Raw genomic sequence first — 24,560 nt, forward strand, 5'->3', positions numbered from 1 at the left:
ACTCCCTAAAACTCCACAGACAGTCATCCTGTAAGACCATTACTCCCTAAAACTCCACAGACAGTCATCCTGTAAGACCATTACTCCCTAAAACTCCACAGACAGTCATCCTGTAAGACCATTACTCCCTAAAACTCCACAGACAGTCATCCTGTAAGACCATTACTCCCTAAAACTCCACAGACAGTCATCCTGTGAGACCATTACTCCCTAAAACTCCACAGACAGTCATCCTGTAAGACCATTACTCCCTAAAACTCCACAGACAGTCATCCTGTAAGACCATGGGTAAGGTACTCTTTAGATCACGTGTCAAACTCATTTCATGGAGAGCCCGGTGTCTGCTTGCTTTCGCTCCCCCCTTGTACTTGATTGATGTATTGAGGTACTACTTAGTAAGGAACTTTCCTCACCTGGTTGTCTTTATTGCAAGGAAAAAGCAAAACCCTGCAGCCGCTAGGCCTTCCATGGAATGAGTTTGCCACCCCTGCTTTAGACTGGCTTTTTGCCGTGTTTAGGACTAAGCCATTTCATTAGTCCAGTCACAAAGGAATATCACACTTCTGACCCTAGACTAACTCCAATCACCTACTCTTAACCCCTGACTTCTGACCCTCTGGCTCAGTCACATCACTTTGAACTGTTATTCTGATTGATCAGAGCTCTTACAGACAATGCTGCACCTCTCCTCAAAGCCCGCGGATGTCGCCGTTTCTCCACCATATCACCTCTTACTCTCTCTTCCTCCCCCTCTCGGTTCCCGTTCCCAGCCCTGCTGTCTCTCTCTCTCTCCACTCCCCCCATCTGTCTTCTATGGGCTACAGCACAAGTAGAATAAAAAAATCCAGCTAAAAGCTTTTCCGGTCTGCTAGCCTTAATTTCCTCTAAAGACGTCTCTCGCAGAGAGGAGAGGAGGACGCACACAGGCAGACTGACAGTCCAACGGTTGTAATTGCACCGGCGGTCACCGAGAAGACTAATCTTCACTCTTATCTTGTACTGAAGGATACGGTTTCTTTAGGAGGGGCATGAACCGCGGAGCAGTGCTTCTCCGCGGCCTGTGCCGGGGAATGTGTCCGCCGTGGGTGTGAGGGAGAGCGGAATGGTCTGCCTGGACGGAACGCACTGGTCTCGCACGGCCGCTCCAGTCTCCGGTATCCACGCGCTCCCGACTGCGCCAATCGAGCGCCGCTCGGTCCATAGCGGTGTGATTTGTTTCACGGACGGCCTCAAACACATTGGGCAGCCCACTTGTCTTTTATCGTTACATAATTGAAACTGAATGTCTGTGTCGCTCACGTAACCCGGACTGATTCTCAGGCAGGGAGGCAGAGATGTGTGTGTGACACTGTGTGTGTGCGCCTGTGCTGGATCCAGGGGCAGGGCTGTCTGTCTGTCTGTAACCGATCTACCCGCCGAGTGGACCGGACTGGACTGTGCATTAATTGTACTAGTGCATAAATTAACCACGGGCCAACCCAACGTGAACCCTGGGTGGAAACCCGAGTCCAACGGGCAATGAGGGGAACAGCTTTGCCTCTCTTTACTTCTCTGGCCCTCGGTCTGATCTTTTTGTGTTTCTGCCAGAAGCATCTGGAAAGGATAACACGGGGATCCATCCACTCCCCCAGAAAGTAGACTGGAAAATAAATCACATCCTGGATGGAGGAGCATCCTTACTTCTAGAAATGATGGATACAGTTGTCTCGAATTCCAGCTTCATGCTCATGGCCTACTGCTAATTTTAGAGGTGTAAATTATGGGATGGAAAACTGGGTTTTATTCTTTATAATAATAACCTACAACTGGAAGTGTTTGTTAAAGTTATTACACTGTTAATGACTTCCATTGTTGATGAGTTATTACTGTTTTTCATTTCTCTCATTTTGCCATTGGATTGGCAATGACGTATTCACCCTGGCCACCAATGCATGTAACTAAGGATAATTGGATAACTGTGGTCCTCGCCCTCCATCGATTTTAGGCCGAGTTGAAGGAATACAACATCCTTTTCCCTAACTCTGAAACCACAACAAGTTGAAATCACTAAGCCTCTGTGACATGTCCTTGTATCCAGGCAATGGAATGTGACTGTAACTACCTTCTCCCTTTCTCTAACTTCTAAACTCCGTTGAAACTACACATGCAGTGAAGATGTGTGCAGCCAGGTTCAGTAGCAGCAGTAGTGTCAACGGGGACCGGGATGAGACCACTACTAATGGACCCAGTACGGGCCCGGCCACCACATCCCGCATGCTGGACTGGTCCGAGGAGGGCACCCGCATCCTCCACAGCCTGGAGATTGGAACGGTCATGACCGTGTTCTACCAGAAGAAGTCCCAGCGACCGGAGAGGAGGACCTTCCAGATACGACAGGACACTAGACAGATAGCGTGGAGCCGCAACCCTGACAAGATAGAGGGAGAGAGTGAGTATAAGTCAACGTCCCAAATGGCACCCTATTCCCTATATAGTGTACTACTTTTGACCAGAGCCCACAGGGTTCTGCTCAAAAGTAATGCACTATATAGGGAATAGGATGCCATTGGGGACACAACCCAAATGTTAGTGACAGTCGTGTACTACTTGTCTATTACATAGAACCTGGTGGTGTAGATCACTTGGCGTCATGTCTACACAACAACACACACCAGACAGGCACTATTTGCATCTCCCCTCAACTATCCCTCCCTCTGTCACTTACATCCTCTGTAACCATAACAACCAATGTGTCTGTCTCCAAGTCTTTCACTTTGTACTGTATAGTGTGTGCAGATTTTGTGGGATAAGCCTAGCAGCCTATCATGCTCTCCCATTGGCAGACTGCTGATATAAATAGAATGGAATAATAATGAATACATGGTCCTCTATGAGGGTGTGTTGTGCTGACCCTGTCTGCTATAACTTTCACTCCACTGTCACCGTTTGACAGCTAGGTCATGAACCTCTGACCCTCATTAGCTGTGACCCCTAGCTGTCAGCTGTCCAGTTACAGTAGCTCCTCAGAGAACATGCTGGGGCCACATGGAGCCCTAAAGGTTGGCCAGTCACCACCCAGCCCTGTGCTTCCTGTCTGTTCTCCTTGGAGACTGGAGCTGTACAGAGCCAGGATGGTGGATCGAGTGGCAGTGGCATACTTAGCTGACTGGGATATTGTTTTGGTGGGAGGTAGGCTGAGCCATGGTTAGGTTATGTGTCTGGGCTGGGCGTGTATTATATTGTCTGGGCCTGGCTGTATTGTGTGGGATCTGTTCTGTACAGACTGAAAGAGGATCTATTATAATGTCTGTTAACCAGACAGGAGAGATAATAGACTTATAATCCACAAAGAAAATGTTCTCTTTGCATACAACTGGAGAGGAGTAGAAGATGCTCAACCAGCATGATAAAAAAATCATATGGAAGTAGGCGTGACTCTCACTCACAATTGAATACTTGATACTTTATTATCTACTTTGAGTTCTCTATACAGAAACCACATACTGTATATATACTCTACAGATATATGGTTGTCAAATAAAGCTGAAAGATTCAGGTTGTGACAAACATTGGTTTTGTTGACATGCATGCACACTAACACATAATCTGCATTTTTAATCTGCACCTCTCTCTCTCTCTCTCTCTCTGTAAAAGCTGTAGTGTGTAGGTGTGGTTTATACACTATATATACAAAAGTATGTGGACCCCCCTTCGATTAGTGGAATCGACTATTTCAGCCACACCCGTTGCTGACAGGTGTATAAATTCGAGCACACCACCATGCAATCTCCATAGACAAACATCGAGAGTAGAATGGCCTTACTGGAAAGCTCAGTGACTTTCAACGTGGCACTGTCATCGGATGCCACCTTTCCAACAAGTCAATTCATTTAACTTCTGCCCTGCTAGAGCTGCCCCAGTCAATTGTAAGTGCTGTTATTGTGAAGTGGAAACGTCTAGGAGCAACAACGGCTCAGCTGGCAAGTGGTAGGCCACCCACAGAACGGGACCGCTGAAGCGCGTAATGCATTCAAATTGTCAGTCCTTGGTTGCAACACTCACTACCGAGTTCCAAACTGCCTCTGGAAGCAACGTCAGCACAAGAGCTGTTCATCGGGCACTTCATGAAATGGATTTCCATGGCCGAGCAGCCACACACAAGCCTAAGATCACCATGCGCAATGCTAAGCATCTGCTGGAGTTGTGTAAAGCTCACTGCCAGTGGAATCTTGAGCAGTGGAAACACGTTCTCTGGAGTGATGAATCACGCTTCACCATCTGGCAGTCCGACGGACGAATCTGGGTTTGCCTGAATGCATAGTGCCAACTGTAATTTTTGGTGGAGGAGGATTAATGGTCTGGGGCTGTTTTTCTTGGTTCGGGCTAGGCCCCTTAGTTCCAGTGAAGGGAAATCTTAACGCTACATCATACAATGACATTTTAGACGATTCTGTGCTTCCATATTTGTGGCAACAGTTTGGGGAAGGCCCTTTCCTGTTTCAGCATGACAATGCCCCCGTGCACAAAGTGAGGTCCATACAGAAATGGTTTGTCGATATCGTTGTGGAAGAACTTGACTGGCCTACACAGAGCCCTGACCTCAACCCCATCGAGAACCTTTGGGATGAATTGGAACACAGACTGCAAACCAGGCCTAATAGCCCAACATCAGTGCCTGACTTCACTAATAATTTTGTGACTGAATGGAAGCCCATGCCGCAATGTTCCAACATCTAGTTGAAAACCTTGCCAGAAGAGTGAATGCTGTTATAGCAGCAAAGGGGGACCAACTCCATATTAATGCCCATAATTTTGGAATGAGATGTTCAATGAGCAAGTGTGCACATACTTTTGGTCATGTTGTGTATCTGATAGTAGCCACACACACTGACAGTATCTTGTGGTTTTGCTTGAGTACCTTGTTAATCATTCATGATCATAAAACATATTATGCTCAGAACATAATCTATTGTTAGCTATCTTGGTGTGTGTGTTTGCTACTGTGCTGCTATATTCCACTGACTGGCCATCTCAAGTCTTTCTCCTTCTTACACATGCACTCACGCACTCACACACACGCACTCATAATTCGACCCCCCCCCGGACCCCACTCCTCCTCTTTACAAACATATTCCTCCATAACCCTACAACCCCCCCATAGGGAGTAACATTCCTGGAACTGTGAGTCTCCAATTCTCTATTCAGCTCTCCAACGCTCTCTCCTTTCCCCTGCTCTCCCTCCCTCACTCTCTCCTTTCCCCTGCTCTCCCTCCCTCACTCTCTCCTTCCCTCTGCTACCCCTCCCTCTCCTTTCCCCTGCTCTCCCTCCCTCACTCTCTCCTTTCCCCTGCTCTCCCTCCCTCACTCTCTCCTTTCCCTGCTCTCCCTCCCTCACTCTCTCCTTTCCCCTGCTCTCCCTCCCTCACTCTCTCCTTTCCCTGCTCTCCCTCCCTCACTCTCTCCTTTCCCCTGCTCTCCCTCCCTCCCTCTCTCCTTTCCCCTGCTCTCCTCCCTCCCTCCCTCTCTCCTTTCCCCTGCTCTCCCTCCCTCCTCTCTCCTTTCCCCTGCTCTCCCTCCCTCCCTCTCTCCTTTCCCCTGCTCTCCCTCCCTCCCTCTCTCCTTTCCCCTGCTCTCCCTCCCTCCCTCCCTCCCTCTCTCCTTTCCCCTGCTCTCCCTCCCTCCCTCTCTCCTTTCCCCTGCTCTCCCTCCCTCCCTCTCTCCTTTCCCTCCTCTCCTCCCTCCTTTCTCCTTTCCCCTGCTCTCCCTCCCTCCCTCTCTCCTTTCCCCTGCTCTCCCTCCCTCCCCCTCTCCTTTCCCCTGCTCTCCCTCCCTCCCTCTCTCCTTTCCCCTGCTCTCCCTCCCTCCCTCTCTCCTTTCCCCTGCTCTCCCTCCCTCCCTCACTATCTCCTTTCCCCTGCTCCACCCCCTCACTCTCTCCTTTCCCCTGCTCTCCCTCCCTCACTCTCTCCTTTCCCCTGCTCTCCCTCCCTCACTCTCTCTCCTTTCCCTGCTCTCCCTCCCTCACTCTCTCCTTTCCCCTGCTCTCCCTCCCTCCCTCTCTCTCTCCTTTCCCCTGCTCCCCCACTCTCTTCTTCCCTCTGCTATCCCTCCCTTTCTCCTTTCCCCTGCTCTCCCTCCCTCACTCTCTCCTTTCCCCTGCTCTCCCTCCCCCACTCTCTCCTTTCCCCTGCTCTCCCTCCCTCCCTCACTCTCTCCTTTCCCCTGCTCCCCCCACTCTCTTCTTCCCTCTGCTATCCCTCCCTTTCTCCTTTCCCCTGCTCTCCCTCCCTCACTCTCTCCTTTCCCCTGCTCTCCCTCCCCCACTCTCTCCTTTCCCCTGCTCTCCCTCCCTCCCTCACTCTCTCCTTTCCCCTGCTCCCCCCACTCTCTCCTTTCCCCTGCTCCCCCACTCTCTTCTTCCCTCTGCTATCCCTCCCTTTCTCCTTTCCCCTGCTCTCCCTCCTCACTCTCTCCTTTCCCCTGCTCTCCCTCCCTCACTCTCTCCTTTCCCTGCTCTCCCTCCCTCACTCTCTCCTTTCCCCTGCTCTCCCTCCCTCCCTCTCTCTCTCCTTTCCCCTGCTCCCCCCACTCTCTTCTTCCCTCTGCTATCCCTCCCTTTCTCCTTTCCCCTGCTCTCCCTCCCTCACTTTCTTCTTCCCTCTGCTCTTCCTCCCACCCTTTCCCCTGCTCTCCCTCCCTCACTTTCTTCTTCCCTCTGCTCTCCCTCCCACCCTTTCCCCTGTTCTCCCTCCCTCACTTTCTCCTTTCCCCTGCTCTCCCTCCCTCACTCTCTCCTTTCCCCTGCTCTCCCTCCCTCCCTCTCTCTCTCCTTTCCCCTGCTCTCCCTCCCTCCCTCACTCTCTCCTTTCCCCTTCTCCACCCCCTCACTCTCTCCTTTCCCCTGCTCTCCCTCCCTCACTCTCTCCTTTCCCCTGCTCTCCCTCCCTCACTTTCTCCTTTCCCCTGCTCTCCCTCCCCCACTCTCTTCTTCCCTCTGCTATCCCTCCCTTTCTCCTGCTCTCCCTCCCTCACTCTCTCCTTTCCCCTGCTCTCCCTCCCTCCCTCTCTCTCTCTCCTTTCCCCTGCTCTCCCCCACTCTCTTCTTCCCCCTGCTCTCCCCCCACTCTCTTCTTCCCTCTGCTATCCCTCCCTTTCTCCTTTCCCCTGCTCTCCCTCCCTCACTCTCTCCTTTCCCCTGCTCTCCCTCCCCCACTCTCTCCTTTCCCCTGCTCTCCCTCCCTCCCTCACTCTCTCCTTTCCCCTGCTCCCCCCACTCTCTTCTTCCCTCTGCTATCCCTCCCTTTCTCCTTTCCCCTGCTCTCCCTCCCTCACTCTCTCCTTTCCCCTGCTCTCCCTCCCTCCCTCACTTTCCCCTGCTCTCCCTCCCTCCCTCACTCTCTCCTTTCCCCTGCTCCCCCACTCTTCTTCCCTCTGCTATCCCTCACTCTCTCCTTTCCCCTGCTCTCCCTCCCTCCTCTCTCTCTCCTTTCCCCTGCTCTCCCTCCCTCCCTCTCTCTCTCTCCTTTCCCCTGCTCTCCCCCCCCACTCTCTTCTTCCCTCTGCTATCCCTCACTTTCTCCTTTCCCCTGCTCTCCCTCCCTCACTTTCTTCTTCCCTCTGCTCTCCCTCCCACCCTTTCCCCTGTTCTCCCTCCCTCACTTTCTCCTTCCCTCTGCTACGGGGGCGGCAGGGTAGCCTAGTGGAGTGTTGGACTAGTAACCGAAAGGTTGCAAGTTCGAATCCCCGAGCTGACAAGGTACAAATCTGTCATTCTGCCCCTGAACAGGCAGTTAACCCACTGTTCCTAGGCCGTCATTAAAAATAAGAATATGTTCTTAACTGACTTGCCTAGTAAAATAAAGAAAAATAAAAAAAAACCTCCCTCTCCTTTCTCCAGCTCTCCCTCCCTCCCCCCCCTACTCTTCCCTGCCCTCTGCTCTCATTCTCTCATTCCCTCTCTCTCCCTTACTCGCTACCTCGCCTCACCTGCTCTCCACCACTCTCTCCTTTCCCCTGCTCTCCCTTCCTCACTATCTACCTCTCTAGTCCATCCCTTGCTACTTCAGTTTTTACCACCCCCAGTTTTCCATTTGTTACTCCTTCTCCCTGTTCTCCCACTATCAATCTCCCAGGTCTTTTCCAACTAGCTCTCTCTCCTTCCTAGCTCTCTCTCCTTCCTAGCTCTCTCTCCTTCCTAGCTCTCCCTTGTCTTTCATCACTTATCTTCTCTTTTACTTGTTTAAAGTTCAACCCTTGATGCTCAACTTCATGCTTTTCCATCTACCATTTTCATGCCACTCCCTCCTTTCTCACTTTTGTCTTTCTTTCTCTTGGTAATTTTCTTTTTTTTCAGTCTCACGTCCTGTACCAGTCCCCCTTTCTCCTTTGTCGTTTAGTTTATTCTCTCTCTCTCCTTCACTTTCTCTTCCCTTGAACATCTATCTGTTTCTATCTTTCCTTTCACCTCCCCCTCTTCTCTCCTCTTCAGCCTCTTTTGTTTCCATCACAGTCCCTCTTTCTCTACCGCCGTTTTAAAACAACATTAATACGGTGTCCGTTTCTTTGTATGTCTTGAGGGAGACCTGTGTGATGTCTGTTTACAGAGGTTACCAGTGCTGTAGCTGAGAGCTCTGTCGCACACACACACACACACACACACACACACACACACACACACATATATCTTCCCAGCCTCAGTATCACTAGTAGTATCACTCTTGAGTGGCAGGAAGTGCTGGTTAGCAGGGAGCTCTTCACTTCCTGCTTCAGACTGAAGTACTGAGCTCAGGAAAACAAAGGCCCCGGTGTCACTCTCTGTAAAAGGAATGGAGACTGGGAGATGGTGTGTGTGTGTGTGTGTTTACAACACATTGTGTATGAACCATTCATTTGAATGATTTTAGCAGCCCCCACCCCCTTCTGTCAGTGCCACTGTGTAGCTGTTATAACGTGATTATTACGTCAATGCAACAGTACCAAGCTTCACATTTCACCCTGTTTGCTCACCTTCTCTGGAATATCCAAATCATACAGGAGGAATCCCAAATGGTACTCTATTCCCTATTAAGTGCACTACTTTTGACCGGGGCTCATAGGGCACTATATAGACAGGTTGGTTGTTTAGCAACAAAACCGATGTGTGCGCAACTATGGGGTAAAACACACAGGGTTGGTTTAGATTGTTGACAACATGTAAACTATATTTAGTCTCCAAATGTTTATTGAAAATATAAATACATTTGCACAATGAGCACTTTTTGTCTCTCAAATGCATCGTTGCAGTTGGTTAGCGAGCTAGCGAATTTGAGCCATATTAGCATAGACGTGACATCAGTCAAAACACCTCTAAACAAGACATGGTTTGAAAAACAAGATACAACCAGCTGAAACAAGCCACCTATGATTCCCCACATGGCAGCTTCTTGTCATTGTTGCTAGGTATCTGACAAATCAGAATCATGACAAAGTCTTCTGGCCCTATCCATGCGCGCATCATTTTCCACACAATTAAAGACATTCCAGTCACGTCTCATTCTAGAACAGTGTGTTACAGGTCAGAAAGTTGGAATGATCTCTCTCTGGCTGGTTGTTGATTTTAGTTTAACTTTGACCACATAACATGTACCAATGAGAACCACGTCATTAAAGCCACCCAATGTCAAATCAAATCAAATTTTATTTGTCACATACACATGGTTAGCAGATGTTAATGAGAGTGTAGCGAAATGCTTGTGCTTCTAGTTCCGACAATGCAGTGATAACCAACAAGTAATCTAACTAACAATTCCAAAACTACTGTCTTATACACAGTGTAAGGGGATAAGGAATATGTACATAAGGATATATGAATGAGTGATGGTACAGAGCAGCATACAGTAGATGGTATCGAGTACAGTATATACATATGAGATGAGTATGTAGACAAAGTAAACAAAGTGGCATAGTTAAAGTGGCTAGTGACATAAGAATGCAGTCGATGATCTAGAGTACAGTATATACATATGCATATGAGATTAATAATGTAGGGTAAGTAACATTATATAAGGTAGCATTGTTTAAAGTGGCTAGTGATATATTTACATCATTTCCCATCAATTCCCATTATTAAAGTGGCTGGAGTTGGGTCAGTGTCAATGACAGTGTGTTGGCAGCAGCCACTCAATGTTAGTGATTGCTGTTTAACAGTCTGATGGCCTTGAGATAGAAGCTGTTTTTCAGTCTCTCGGTCCCAGCTTTGATGCACCTGTACTGACCTCGCCTTCTGGATGATAGCGGGGTGAACAGGCAGTGGTTCGGGTGGTTGATGTCCTTGATGATCTTTATGGCCTTCCTGTAACATCGGGTGGTGTAGGTGTCCTGGAGGGCAGGTAGTTTGCCCCCGGTGATGCGTTGTGCAGACCTCACTACCCTCTGGAGAGCCTTACGGTTGAGGGCGGAGCAGTTGCCGTACCAGGCGGTGATACAGCCCGCCAGGATGCTCTCGATTGTGCATCTGTAGAAGTTTGTGAGTGCTTTTGGTGACAAGCCGAATTTCTTCAGCCTCCTGAAGCTTTAAGAAAAGACAGAACATTTTGTACAATGAAACAATATAGACGAGTCATCATATCAGTAGAAATTCTCATGACCTTCTGAGGTTATTATTCAGTATAGAAGACATTTGATTAGTCATGGCACCTCCCCACAGTGGAGGTGCCATAATACCCATAAAACCTAGCGGTCAAACAGGGAAATGGTTCCAATGGTTTTTCCACCATTCATTTTTCCGATAAGGAATTTGAGAAACATTTAAAAGAAGGGCTGTGTTTTGTGTAGGCTTACCCTGGTGTGACATTTAGATAACTATGTAAATCTCTCTAGGATAAAGTGACTTTTATCAATATATTTCGGCTCTATTTACTCTCAGATTCGAAAATGCTAATTAGCATCAAAGTAGACATCATGCAAGTTTACAAATCCCTGCAAGCTCCTGCATGTCATCTCTAGCTGACACCTTTGCTAACAGGTATTGTTCCTGCTCGTCATCTCTAGCTGACACCTTTGCTAACAGGTATTGTTCCTGCTCGTCATCTCTAGCTGACACCTTTGCTAACAGGTATTGTTCCTGCTCGTCATCTCTAGCTGACACCTTTGCTAACAGGTATTGTTCCTGCTCGTCATCTCTAGCTGACACCTTTGCTAACAGGTATTGTTCCTGCTCGTCATCTCTAGCGGACACCTTTGCTAACAGGTATTGTTCCTGCTCGTCATCTCTAGCTGACACCAATTTGTAAGTCGCTCTGGATAAGAGCGTCTGCTAAATGACTTAAATGTAATGTAAATGCTAACAGGTATTGTTCCTGCTCGTCATCTCTAGCTGACACCTTTGCTAACAGGTATTGTTCCTGCTCGTCATCTCTAGCTGACACCTTTGCTAACAGGTATTGTTCCTGCTCGTCATCTCTAGCTGACACCTTTGCTAACAGGTATTGTTCCTGCTCGTCATCTCTAGCTGACACCTTTGCTAACAGGTATTGTTCCTGCTCGTCATCTCTAGCTGACACCTTTGCTAACAGGTATTGTTCCTGCTCGTCATCTCTAGCTGACACCTTTGCTAACAGGTATTGTTCCTGCTCGTCATCTCTAGCTGACACCTTTGCTAACAGGTATTGTTCCTGCTCGTCATCTCTAACTGACACCTTTGCTAACAGGTATTGTTCCTGCTCGTCATCTCTAGCTGACACCTTTGCTAACAGGTATTGTTCCTGCTCGTCATCTCTAGCTGACACCTTTGCTAACAGGTATTGTTCCTGCTCGTCATCTCTAGCTGACACCTTTGCTAACAGGTATTGTGTCAATGTAAAACAGTTCACAGAATTTTCAATTTAATGAAATTTTTCCAATTTATTCATTGCTAAATTTAGTTAATAGTTCACACAGAGATGTTTACCTTTGCCTCGTCCAGATCATCGTGGCATTTGTACTATGATAGCCACATTAGCAGCTAATAAGCATTTTATTTTGAAGGGGGAAATATATTGATAAAAGTCAACTTGTCCTAGACACAGTTATCAAAATGTCACTCCAGGCTAAGGCTACACGAAACACAGCCCTTCTTTTAAGTGTTTCTAAAAATCCCTATGGGAAACATTACCGGTGGAAAAACGATTGGAACCATTTCCTTGTTTTATGGGTATTATGACTCATACAATGGTACTCTATAGAGGTAATTGTAGGTGTATTTACTGCAGATCTATAGACTACAAGAATCTTGTAGAATCGTTGGTCTTTCTTCTTCAAGAGAGAAGTGTGTGTGTGTGTGTGTTAGAGAGAGAGACAGGGAGATTTGAGAAGAGGAGTGTGTGTCTTAATCACAGTCTGGACCAGGATGAAAGGCCTCAGAGGGAGGGAATACTGTTTTGTGTGTTTGTGGTGAGTGTGGCGCAAAATCCCAGTAAGCATGAGAAAGCCAGGCTGTATTAACTAACATGGTTATGGTGAGCCAGGCGTGACTCTTGGCTGGGAGGTTGATACGCCTTATTGTCCCAGACACACACACCGATACGCCTTATTGCCTCAGACTCACACACACACATACATACGCCCACACACACACATACGCCTTATTGTCTCAAACTCACACACACACACCGATACGCCTTATTGTCTCAAACTCACACACACACACACACATACATATACACACACATATACACACACCGATACGCCTTATTATCTCAAACTCACACACACACCGATACGCCTTATTATCTCAAACTCACACACACACACACAGACACACAGACACACATAGACACATAGACACACATAGACACATAGATACACACATACACACACCAATATGCCTTATTGTCCAGCATCCAGAGTAAATGACAAAAAGCAATAAAGAGGGACTCAAAGCGAATAGTGACCCCAGTATTGTTGGGTATTTATTTAAGAGTCCGTTTGGACAGATAGTATGTTGCGTCCAGAATGGCACCTTTTACCCTAATTAGTGCACTACTTTTGACCAGAGCCATATGGAAAGATGGCGCCGAAGAACATGGCTGATGTTTTACATTCTCCCAACCAATTGTGCTATTTTGTTAGTTTTGTAGCGTTTTGTGTAACTTGTGTTTTTGCTTATTGTGTACATAATGTTGCTGCAATCGTCTCTTATGATTGAAAATAACTTCTGGACATCAGAACTGTGATTACTTACCGCGGACTGGAATAAACATTTTCCTTTAACGAGTCCGACGAGAAGGATATCCTGCTGTCACTGGAACAGGCCCATATCCGCGCCTTTTGCGTGAAGAAAAGATGCAGGAAAAGGGGCCACACATTGGGCAGCCTTCTGAGAATCCGTTGGCGAGCGAGTAAACTCCCACTGCTATCCCTTCTTCTTGCAAACGTGCAATCATTGGAAAATAAAATTGATGACCTACGATTAAGATGATCCTACCAACGGGACATTAAAAACTGTATTTCTATTTACCACCACAAACCGATGCTGGCACTAAGACCGCTCTCAACCAACTCTATAAGGCCATAAGCAAAGAAGAAAATGCTCACCCACAAGCGGCGCTCCTAGTGGCCAGGGACTTTAATGCAGTTAAACTTAAATCAGTTTTCCCAAATTTTTACCAGCATGTCACATGTGCAACCAAAGACAAAACGAATTCCTAGATCACCTTTACTCCACACACACAGATGCATACAAAGCTCTCCCCTGCCCTCCATTTAGCAAATCTGACCATAATTCTATCCTCCTGATTCCTGCTTACACGCAAAAACTAAAGCAGGAAGTACCAGTGACTGGCTCAATACGGACGTGGTCAGATGACGTGGATGCTACACTACAGGACTGTTTTGCTAGCACAGACTGGATTCATCCAATGGCATTGAGGAGTACACCACCTCAGTCATCGGCTTCATCAATAAGTGCATTGCCGCCGTCGTCCCCACAGTGACTGTACGTACATATGTCAACCAGAAGCCATGGATTACAGGCAATATCTGCATTGAGCTAAAGGCTAGAGCTGCCGCTTTCAAGGAGCGGGAGACTGATCGACACTTATAAGAAATCCCGCTTTGCCCTCAGACGAACCATCAAGGAAGCAAAGCGTCAATACAGGATTAAGATTGAATCCTACTACACTGGCTCTGACGCTCGTTGGCTGTGGCAGGGCTTGAAAACTATTACGGACTACTAAGGGAAACCCAGCTGCGAGCTGCCCAGTGACGCAAGCCTACCAGACAAGCTAAATGTCTCGTGCTCGCTTCGAAGCAAGCAACACCGAAGCATGCATGAGAGCGCCAGCTGTTCCCGATGACAGTGTGATAATGCTCTCGGTAGCTGATGTGAACAAAACCTTTAAATAGGTCAACATTCACAAAGCCGCGGGGCCAGACGGATTACCAGTATGTGTACTCAAAGTGTGCGCAGATCAACTGGCAAGTGTCTTCACTGACATTTTCAATCTCTCCCTGACCGAGTCTGTAACACCTACATGTTTCAAGCAGACCCCCATAGTCCCTGTGCCCAAGGAAGCGAAGGTAACCCGACTAAATGATTACTCCCCAGTGGCACTCACATCGGTAGCCGTGAAGTGCTTTGAAGGCTGGTCATGGCTCACATGGCCCACTGTTGTGCTGACTACACAACAGTGGTAGGCCTGATCACCGACAACGATCAGACTGCCTATAGGGAGGGGGTCAGAGAACTGGCAGTGTGGTGCCAGGACAACAACCTCTCCCTCAATGTGAGCAAGACAAAGGAGCTGATCGTGGACTACAGGAAAAGGTGGGCCAAACAGGCCCCCAATAACATCGATGGGGCTGTAGTGGAGCGGGTCGAGAGTTTCAAGTTCCTTGGTGTCCACATCACCAACGAACTATCATGGTCCAAACATACCATGATGAATACTTCCGGGTTGGAGCGAGCGGTCGCATCTGCACTCGGTCCGCAGGTAGTATTACATTTCATTACATTTCATTATAGTACAACGGTTTGATTTGTCTAATCTTATCAATTTCTTCTTAGCTAGCTACACAGCCGTCTTTGTATCATAGATAATTGCGTAATTATCGTATTTCGTCGTCCTAACGCAGTCTACACTGCCCTGCAGCTAGCCAGCTAGCTAACGTCCACCGTTAGCTAGTCCACCGTCTACCGATTAGCAGCACAACTATTACACTCAACTGAACGACTTGATTAGTGTAGTGTTAGCTAGCTACATAGTTGTCTTTGCTGTCTTCGTACCCAAGATAATTGTGTAGTTTAGAGTGTGTAGTTTTATGTCGTCCTTAACATAGGAGACTCTGCTAGCTAGCCAACAGCTAGCCAACGTCTACCGAACAGAACTTCTGCACTCAACAATCCGGTCGCATTTCGCTTCGCTCCACAGGTAGTATCACATTTTTCATTTCATTTCATTACAGTACAACGGCTTGATTTGTTTGATCGTAGCTAGCTACATAGCTAGCTACACAGCCGTCTTTGTATCAAAGATAATTGTGTAGCCTAGAGCGATTTCCTAGGTTAGTTAGCCAGCTATTGTCGTTCTTTTAACGCAACGTAACGTAATCAACACTGCTAGCTAGCCAGCTAGCCCCGAATAGCAGCACAGTAGAAACTATTACACTCAACGGAACGACTTGATTAGTGTAGTGTCAACAACGCAGCCAATGCCTACTTAGTCAACAACGCAGCCTCTGCCAGCTAGCCTACTTCAGCAGTACTGTACCATTTTTAATCATTTTAGTCAATAAGATTCTTGCTACGTAAGCTTAACTCTCTGAACACTCGTGACGTGTAGTCCACTTGTCATTCCAATCTCCTTTGCATTAGCGTAGCCTCTTGTGTAGCCTGTCAACTATGTGTCTGTCTATCCCTGTTCTCTCCTCTCTGCACAGACCATACAAACGCTCCACACTGCGTGGCCGCGGCCACCCTAATCTGGTGGTCCCAGCGCGCACGACCCACGTGGAGTTCCAGGTCTCCGGTAGCCTCTGGAACTGCCGATCTGCGGCCAACAAGGCAGAGTTCATCTCCGCCTATGTCTCCCTCCAGTCCCTCGACTTCTTGGCACTGACGGAAACATGGATCACCACAGACAACACTGCTACTCCTACTGCTCTCTCTTCGTCTGCCCACGTGTTCTCGCACACCCCGAGAGCTTCTGGTCAGCGGGGTGGTGGCACCGGGATCCTCATCTCTCCCAAGTGGTCATTCTCTCTTTCTCCCCTTACCCATCTGTCTATCGCCTCCTTTGAATTCCATGCTGTCACAGTTACCAGCCCTTTCAAGCTTAACATCCTTATCATTTATCGCCCTCCAGGTTCCCTCGGAGAGTTCATCAATGAGCTTGATGCCTTGATAAGCTCCTTTCCTGAGGACGGCTCACCTCTCACAGTTCTGGGCGACTTTAACCTCCCCACGCCTACCTTTGACTCATTCCTCTCTGCCTCCTTCTTTCCACTCCTCTCCTCTTTTGACCTCACCCTCTCACCTTCCCCCCTACTCACAAGGCAGGAAATACGCTCGACCTCATCTTTACTAGATGCTGTTCTTCCACTAACCTCGTTGCAACTCCCTCCAAGTCTCCGACCACTACCTTGTATCCTTTTCCCTCTCGCTCTCATCCAACACTTCCCCACTGCCCCTACTCGGATGGTATCGCGCCGTCCCAACCTTCGCTCTCTCTCCCCGCTACTCTCTCCTCTTCCATCCTATCATCTCTTCCCTCTGCTCAAACCTTCTCCAACCTATCTCCTGATTCTGCCTCCTCAACCCTCCTCTCCTCCCTTTCTGCATCCTTTGACTCTCTATGTCCCCTATCCTCCAGGCCGGCTCGGTCCTCCCCTCCCGCTCCGTGGCTCGACGACTCATTGCGAGCTCACAGAACAGGGCTCCGGGCAGCCGAGCGGAAATGGAGGAAAACTCGCCTCCCTGCGGACCTGACATCCTTTCACTCCCTCCTCTCTACATTTTCCTCTTCTCTCTCTGCTGCTAAAGCCACTTTCTACCACTCTAAATTCCAAGCATCTGCCTCTAACCCTAGGAAGCTCTTTGCAACCTTCTCCTCCCTCCTGAATCCTCCTCCCCCTCCCCCCTCCTCCCTCTCTGCAGATGACTTCGTCAACCATTTTGAAAAGAAGGTCGACGACATCCGATCCTCGTTTGCTAAGTCAAACGACACCGCTGGTTCTGCTCACACTGCCCTACCCTGTGCTCTGACCTCTTTCTCCCCTCTCTCTCCAGATGAAATCTCGCGTCTTGTGACGGCCGGCCGCCCTACAACCTGCCCGCTTGACCCTATCCCCTCCTCTCTTCTCCAGACCATTTCCGGAGACCTCCTCCCTTACCTCACCTCGCTCATCAACTCATCCCTGACCGCTGGCTACGTCCCTTCCGTCTTCAAGAGAGCGAGAGTTGCACCCCTTCTGAAAAAACCTACACTCGATCCCTCCGATGTCAACAACTACAGACCAGTATCCCTTCTTTCTTTTCTCTCCAAAACTCTTGAACGTGCCGTCCTTGGCCAGCTCTCCCGCTATCTCTCTCAGAACGACCTTCTTGATCCAAATCAGTCAGGTTTCAAGACTAGTCATTCAACTGAGACTGCTCTTCTCTGTATCACGGAGGCGCTCCGCACTGCTAAAGCTAACTCTCTCTCCTCTGCTCTCATCCTTCTAGACCTATCGGCTGCCTTCGATACTGTGAACCATCAGATCCTCCTCTCCACCCTCTCCGAGTTGGGCATCTCCGGCGCGGCCCACGCTTGGATTGCGTCCTACCTGACAGGTCGCTCCTACCAGGTGGCGTGGCGAGAATCCGTCTCCACACCACGTGCTCTCACCACTGGTGTCCCCCAGGGCTCTGTTCTAGGCCCTCTCCTATTCTCGCTATACACCAAGTCACTTGGCTCTGTCATAACCTCACATGGTCTCTCCTATCATTGCTATGCAGACGACACACAATTAATCTTCTCCTTTCCCCCTTCTGATGACCAGGTGGCGAATCGCATCTCTGCATGTCTGGCAGACATATCCGTGTGGATGACGGATCACCACCTCAAGCTGAACCTCGGCAAGACGGAGCTGCTCTTCCTCCCGGGAAGGACTGCCCGTTCCATGATCTCGCCATCACGGTTGACAACTCCATTGTGTCCTCCTCCCAGAGCGCTAAGAACCTTGGCGTGATCCTGGACAACACCCTGTCGTTCTCAACTAACATCAAGGCGGTGGCCCGTTCCTGTAGGTTCATGCTCTACAACATCCGCAGAGTACGACCCTGCCTCACACAGGAAGCGGCGCAGGTCCTAATCCAGGCACTTGTCATCTCCCGTCTGGATTACTGCAACTCGCTGTTGGCTGGGCTCCCTGCCTGTGCCATTAAACCCCTACAACTCATCCAGAACGCCGCAGCCCGTCTGGTGTTCAACCTTCCCAAGTTCTCTCACGTCACCCCGCTCCTCCGCTCCCTCCACTGGCTTCCAGTTGAAGCTCGCATCCGCTACAAGACCATGGTGCTTGCCTACGGAGCTGCGAGGGGAACGGCACCTCAGTACCTCCAGGCTCTGATCAGGCCCTACACCCAAACAAGGGCACTGCGTTCATCCACCTCTGGCCTGCTCGCCTCCCTACCACTGAGGAAGTACAGTTCCCGCTCAGCCCAGTCAAAACTGTTCGCTGCTCTGGCCCCCCAATGGTGGAACAAACTCCCTCACGACGCCAGGACAGCGGAGTCAATCACCACCTTCCGGAGACACCTGAAACCCCACCTCTTTAAGGAATACCTAGGATAGGATAAAGTAATCCCTCTCACCCCCCCTCCCCCTGAAAAGATTTAGATGCACTACTGTTCCACTGGAGGTCATAAGGTGAATGCACCAATTTGTAAGTCGCTCTGGATAAGAGCGTCTGCTAAATGACTTAAATGTAAATGTAATACCAAGACAGTCGTGAAGAGGGCACGATATATCCTTTTCACCCTCGGGAGACTGAAAAGATTTGGCATGGGTCCCCAGATCCTCAAAAGCTTCTACAGCTGCCCCATCGAGAGCATCCTGACCGGTGGTATCAACGCCTGGTATGGCAACTGCTTGGCATCTGACCGTAAGTTGCGACAGAGGATAGTGCGAACAGCCCAGTACATCACTGGGGCCAAGCTCCCTGCCATCCAGGACCTATACAATAGGCGGTGTCAGAGGAAAGCCCATAACATTGTCAGAGACTCCAGTCACCCAAGTTATAGACTGTTTTCTCTGCTACCGCACGGCAAGTGGTACCGGAGCGCCAAGTCTAGGACCAAAAGCCTCCTCAGCAGCTTCTACCCCCAAGCCATTAGACTGCTGAACAATAAATACAATCACCACTGGACAATTTCCTTTTGCTACTCGCTGTTTATTTTCTATGCATAGTCACTTCACCCCACCTCCATGTACAAATGACCTCAACTAACTAAATAGCCCATCCAACTACCTCATCCCCATACTGTTATTTATTTATTTTGCTCCTTTGCACCCTAGTATCTCTACTTGCACATTCATCCTCTGCACATTTCTCACTCCAGTGTACCCCCACACACTGACTCGATACCGGTGCCCCCTGTATATAGCCTCCTTATTGTTATTCTTATTGTGTGACTTTTTACTTTTTACTCTTTTTTTAAAAACTTGGTAAATACAGTATTTTCTTAACTCTTCTTGAACTGCACTGTTGGTTATGATCTTGTAAGTAAGCATTTCATGGTAAAGTGCTTTTCTGTCTCAGAGCCAGACCAGTCTCCCATCTAAGGTCATCCAGAGTTGCTTCACAGCATTGTATTCAGAACACACACACACAGTAATGGTCAGGACAGCCTTCCCACCACCACCACCTCAGCTCTCTTGCCACGTATTTTAGTCTACCCTCTCTGGCATTGAGCACTGAACATGCTGAGTCCCAAATAGCAGCCTATTTCCTACACTTATTTTGATCGGAGCCTTGTGAGCCCATTTGGGACGCAGACATCGACTGACTGACTGTTGTAACCAGCTGGAGATATTCTCTTCCCTCAGATGATCATCTTAGTCTCTTAATCTGGTGCCAAACCTTTCCTCTGATCTATCATCTGCACATACAGCAGACCCAGATATAAACCAGATTTCCTCTGACTGAATGGTGGACTGTAGACTGTAGACTGTATGATAGACTGTATAGTAGACTGTAGACTGTAGACTGTATGATAGACTGTAGACAGTATAGTAGACTGTATATTGTAGACTGTAGACTGTATGGTAGATTGTAAACGGTATGGTAGACTGTAGACTGTAGCCTGTAAACTGTATGGTAGACTGTAAACTATACAGGAGACTGTAGACTGTTTGGTGGACTGTAGACTATGGTTGGCTGTATAATGGATGGTGGACTGTAGACTGTGGTGCACTGTAGACTGTGTGGAAGACTGTAGACTGTACTGTAGACTGTAGATTGTATACTGTATAGTAGACTGTAGACTGTATGGTAGACAGTAGATTGTATAGTAGGCTATAGACTGCAGACTGTAGACTGTATGGTAGACTGTACGGTACACTGTGGACTGTAGACTGTTCAGTATACTGTAGAGTGTAGACTATACTGTAGACATGATGATATGGAAACAAACTTGATATACTTTTAAATGACTAAAACCAAATCAAAACTGTGTAGAAAGGTAACAGACCTATATTCTTACCGTTTTTTTACTGTCCAGCTCGCTAATAATCACTGTGCACAGTCAATTGACCTTTTCCCATAAGGTTTCTTGACTGTACAGCTCACTACTAATTACTAGACAGTCAGGGAGCATTGGAAATTGCAAAAAGGATGGATATAGGATTACTATTATTAGCAAATTATGACGGCAAGGAATATAACCAATTTTCATTGCGGCCCTCCGGACCTCGTTGAATACCAAATGCGGCCCCCGAGGTAAAATGAGTTGGACACCCCTGCTGTAGACTGAATGGTAGACTGTAGACCACATGAAAAGTCATTCCACGGAAGGCCAAGTATCTGCGGGTTTTCGCTCCTTCCTTGTACTTGATTGATGATTTAAGGTCACTAATTAGTAAGCAACTCTCCACACCTGGTTGTCTAGGGCTTAATTGAAAGGAAAAACCCAAAACCTGCAGACACTAGGCACTCCATGGAAAAACTGAGGCTAGGAAACACTGTCACCACCGATAAATCCGCCATAATTGAGAATTTCAATGAGCATTTCTCTACGGCTGGCCATGTTTCCACCTGGCTACCCCTACCCCGGTCAACAGCAACTTGCCCAAGCCTCCCCATTTCTCCTTCACCCAAAATAGCTGATGTTCTGAAAGAGCTGCAAAATCTGGACCCCTACAAATCAGCCGGGCTAGACAATCTGGACCCTTTCTTTCTAGAATTATCCGCCAAAATTGTTGCAACCCCTATTACTAGCCTGTTCAACCTCGTATCGTCTGAGATCCACATAGATTGGAAAGCTTCTGCGATCATCCCCCTCTTCAAAGGGGGGGACACTCTTGACCCAAACTGCTACAGAGCTATATCTATCCTACCCTGCCTTTCTAAGGTCTTTTCTAAAGCCAAGTTAACAAACAGATCACTGATCATTTTGAATCCCATCGTACCTTCTCCGCTAATCTGGTTTCAGAGCTTGTCATGGGTGCACCTCAGCCACGCTCAAGGTCTTAAACGATATCATAACCGCCATCGATAAGAGACAATACTGTGCAGCTGTATTCATCGAACTGGCCAAGGTTTTCGACTCCTCGCCTGTTTCACCAACTACTTCTCAGACAGAGTTCAGTGTGTCAAATCGGAGGGCCTATTGTCCAGACCTCTGGCAGTCTCTATGGGGGTTAAATTCTCGGGCCGACTCTCTTCTCTGTAAACATCAATGATGTTGCTCTTGCTGCTGGTGATTCTTTGATCCACCTCTACGCAGACGACACCATTCTGTATACTTTTGGCCCTTCTTTGGATACTGTGTTAACTAACCTCCAGACGAGCTTCAATGCCATACGAAGGAGAGTTGTACGGTTGTATAGTTGTATAGTAAAACTAAATGCATGCTCTTCAACCAATTGCTGCCCGCACTTGCCCGCCCGTCCAGCATCACTACTCTGGACGGTTCTGACTTAGAATATGTGGACAACTACAAATACCTAGGTGTCTGGTTAGACAGTAAATTCTCCTTCCAGACTCACATCAAGCATCTCCAATCCAAAATTACATCTAGAATCGGCATCCTATTTTGCAACAAAGAATCCTTCACTCATGCTGCCAAACATACCCTAGTAAAACTGACTATCCTACCAATCCTTGACTTCAGCGATGTCATTTACAAAATAGCCTCCAACACTCTACTCAGCAAATTGGATGCAGTCTATCACAGTGCCATCCGTTTTGTCACCGAAGCGCCATATACTACCTACCACTGCGACCTGTATGCTCTCGTTGGCTGGCCCTCGCTTCATATTCATCGCCAAACCCACTGGCTCCAGGTCATCTATAAGTATTTGCTAGGTAAAGTCCCGTCTTATCTCAGCTCACTGGTCACCATAGCAGCACCCACCAGTAGCACGTGCTCCAGCAGGTATATTTCACTGGTCACCCCTAAAGCCAATGACTACTTTGGATGCCTTTCCTTCCAATTCTCTGCTGCCAATGACTGGAACGAACTTCAAAGATCACTGAAGCTGGAGACTCCTATCTCCCTCACTAGCTTTAAGCACCAGCTGTCTGAGCAGCTCACAGATCACTGCACCTGTACATAGCCCATCTGTAAATAGCCCATCTAACTACCTCATCCCCATACTATTATTTATTTTATTCCTTTGCACCCCAGTATCTCTACTTGCACACTCATCTTCTGCACATCTATCACTCCAGTGTTTAATTGCTATATTGTAATTATTTCGCCACTATGGCCTATTTATTGCCTTACCTCTCTAATCCTACCTCATTTGCACACACTGTATATAGTCTTTTTCTATTGTATTATTGACTGTATGTTTGTTTATTCCATGTCTAACTCTGTGTTGTTGTTTGTGTCGCACTGCTTTGCTATATATTGACCAAGTCGCAGTTTAAAAATGAGAACTTGTTCTCAACTAGCTTACCTGGTTAAATAAAGGTGAAAAATAAATAAAAATAAAAAACTTTGACACCCCTGCTGTAGACTGTATGGTAGACTGTAGACTAGATGTATGGGAATGCTTACACCTGCTGCTTTGTAGAACAGTGGTTGGCCTGCTCTGCAGCTAAAGATGGATGTGTGTGTTTGTGTGGTACTATGGAACTATGCTTTCCTCACATGCACACAACTCTCCTCCATGTTGCTTCTCTCTCTCTTCTCTCTGTCCTTCACCCTCTCTTCCCCTACCCTTATCTCTCCCTGTCTATCCTTCTCTCTCTCTCTGTCCTTCACCCTCTCTTCCCCTACCCTTATCTCTCCCTGTCTATCCTTCTCTCTCTCTCTGTCCTTCACCCTCTCTTCCCCTACCCTTATATCTCCCTGTCTATCATTCTCTCTCTCTCTCGGTCCTTCACCCTCTCTTCCCCTACCCGTATCTCTCCCTGTCTATCCTTCTCTCTCTCTCTGTCATTCACCCTCTCTTCCCCTACCCTTATCTCTCCCTGTCTATCCTTCTCACTCTCTCTGTCCTTCACCCTCTCTTCCCCTACCCTTATCTCTCCCTGTCTATCCTTCTCTCTCTCTCTCTGTGTTTCACCCTCTCTTCCCCTACCATTATCTCCCCGTCTATCCTTCTCTCTCTCTGTCCTTCACCCTCTCTTCCCCTACCCTTATCTCTCCCTGTCTATCCTTCTCTCTCTCTCTGTCCTTCACCCTCTCTTCCCCTACCCTTATCTCTCCATGTCTATCTTTCTCGCTCTCTGTCCTTCACCCTCTCTTCCCCTACCCTTATCTCTCCCTGTCTATCCTTCTCTCTCTCTCTGTCCTTCACCCTCTCTTCCCCTACCCTTATCTCCCCGTCTATCCTTCTCTCTCTCTGTCCTTCACCCTCTCTTCCCCTACCCTTATCTCTCCCTGTCTATCCTTCTCTCTCTCTCTGTCCTTCACCCTCTCTTCCCCTACCCTTATCTCTCCCTGTCTATCCTTCTCTCTCTCTCTGTGTGTTTCACCCTCTCTTCCCCTACCATTATCTCTCCCTGTCTATCCTTCTCTCTCTGTCCTTCACCCTCTCTTCCCCTACCCTTATCTCTCCCTGTCTATCCTTCTCTCCTTCTGTCCTTCACCCTCTCTTCCCCTACCCATATCTCTCCCAGTCTATCCTTCTCTCCCTCTCACTGTTCTCGTCTCTCTTTCCTTCTCCCTGGTTGCGTCCCAAATGTTTCCCTATTCCCTATATAGTGCACCATTTTTGACCAGTGCACTATATAGGGAATAGGGTGCCATGTGGTTAACACACCCTCTTTCCTCTTGTTATTTCTCCATGTCTTTCTCCTTCTCTCTCGTGCCCTCTCTTCTCTCTCCACTTCTGTCCTCTCTTACTCTCGTTATCTCTCCCCATCGCTCTATTTCTCTCCCGTGCCCTCTCTCTTCCCTCTCTTTTTATTCTCTC

At 48.1% G+C, this 24,560-nt stretch overlaps 1 protein-coding gene across 1 annotated transcript in view; it reads left to right on the forward strand.

The window, feature by feature from the left end:
* Nucleotides 1-827: 827 nt before the first annotated feature.
* The window catches only part of LOC115108766 (1-phosphatidylinositol 4,5-bisphosphate phosphodiesterase gamma-1-like), a 114,231-nt gene continuing 90,498 nt past the window's right edge, over nt 828-24,560 (forward strand). Inside the window, exon 1 of the mRNA XM_065009185.1 lies at nt 828-2,428. Within this exon, the coding sequence (XP_064865257.1) occupies nt 2,155-2,428 (274 nt within the window). The 5' untranslated portion in view covers nt 828-2,154. The remainder of the gene's footprint in view (nt 2,429-24,560) is intronic.

The sequence above is a fragment of the Oncorhynchus nerka genome, linkage group LG24, assembly GCF_034236695.1.
Source record: "Oncorhynchus nerka isolate Pitt River linkage group LG24, Oner_Uvic_2.0, whole genome shotgun sequence".
In the NCBI taxonomy this organism is placed as follows: Eukaryota; Metazoa; Chordata; class Actinopteri; order Salmoniformes; family Salmonidae; genus Oncorhynchus; species Oncorhynchus nerka.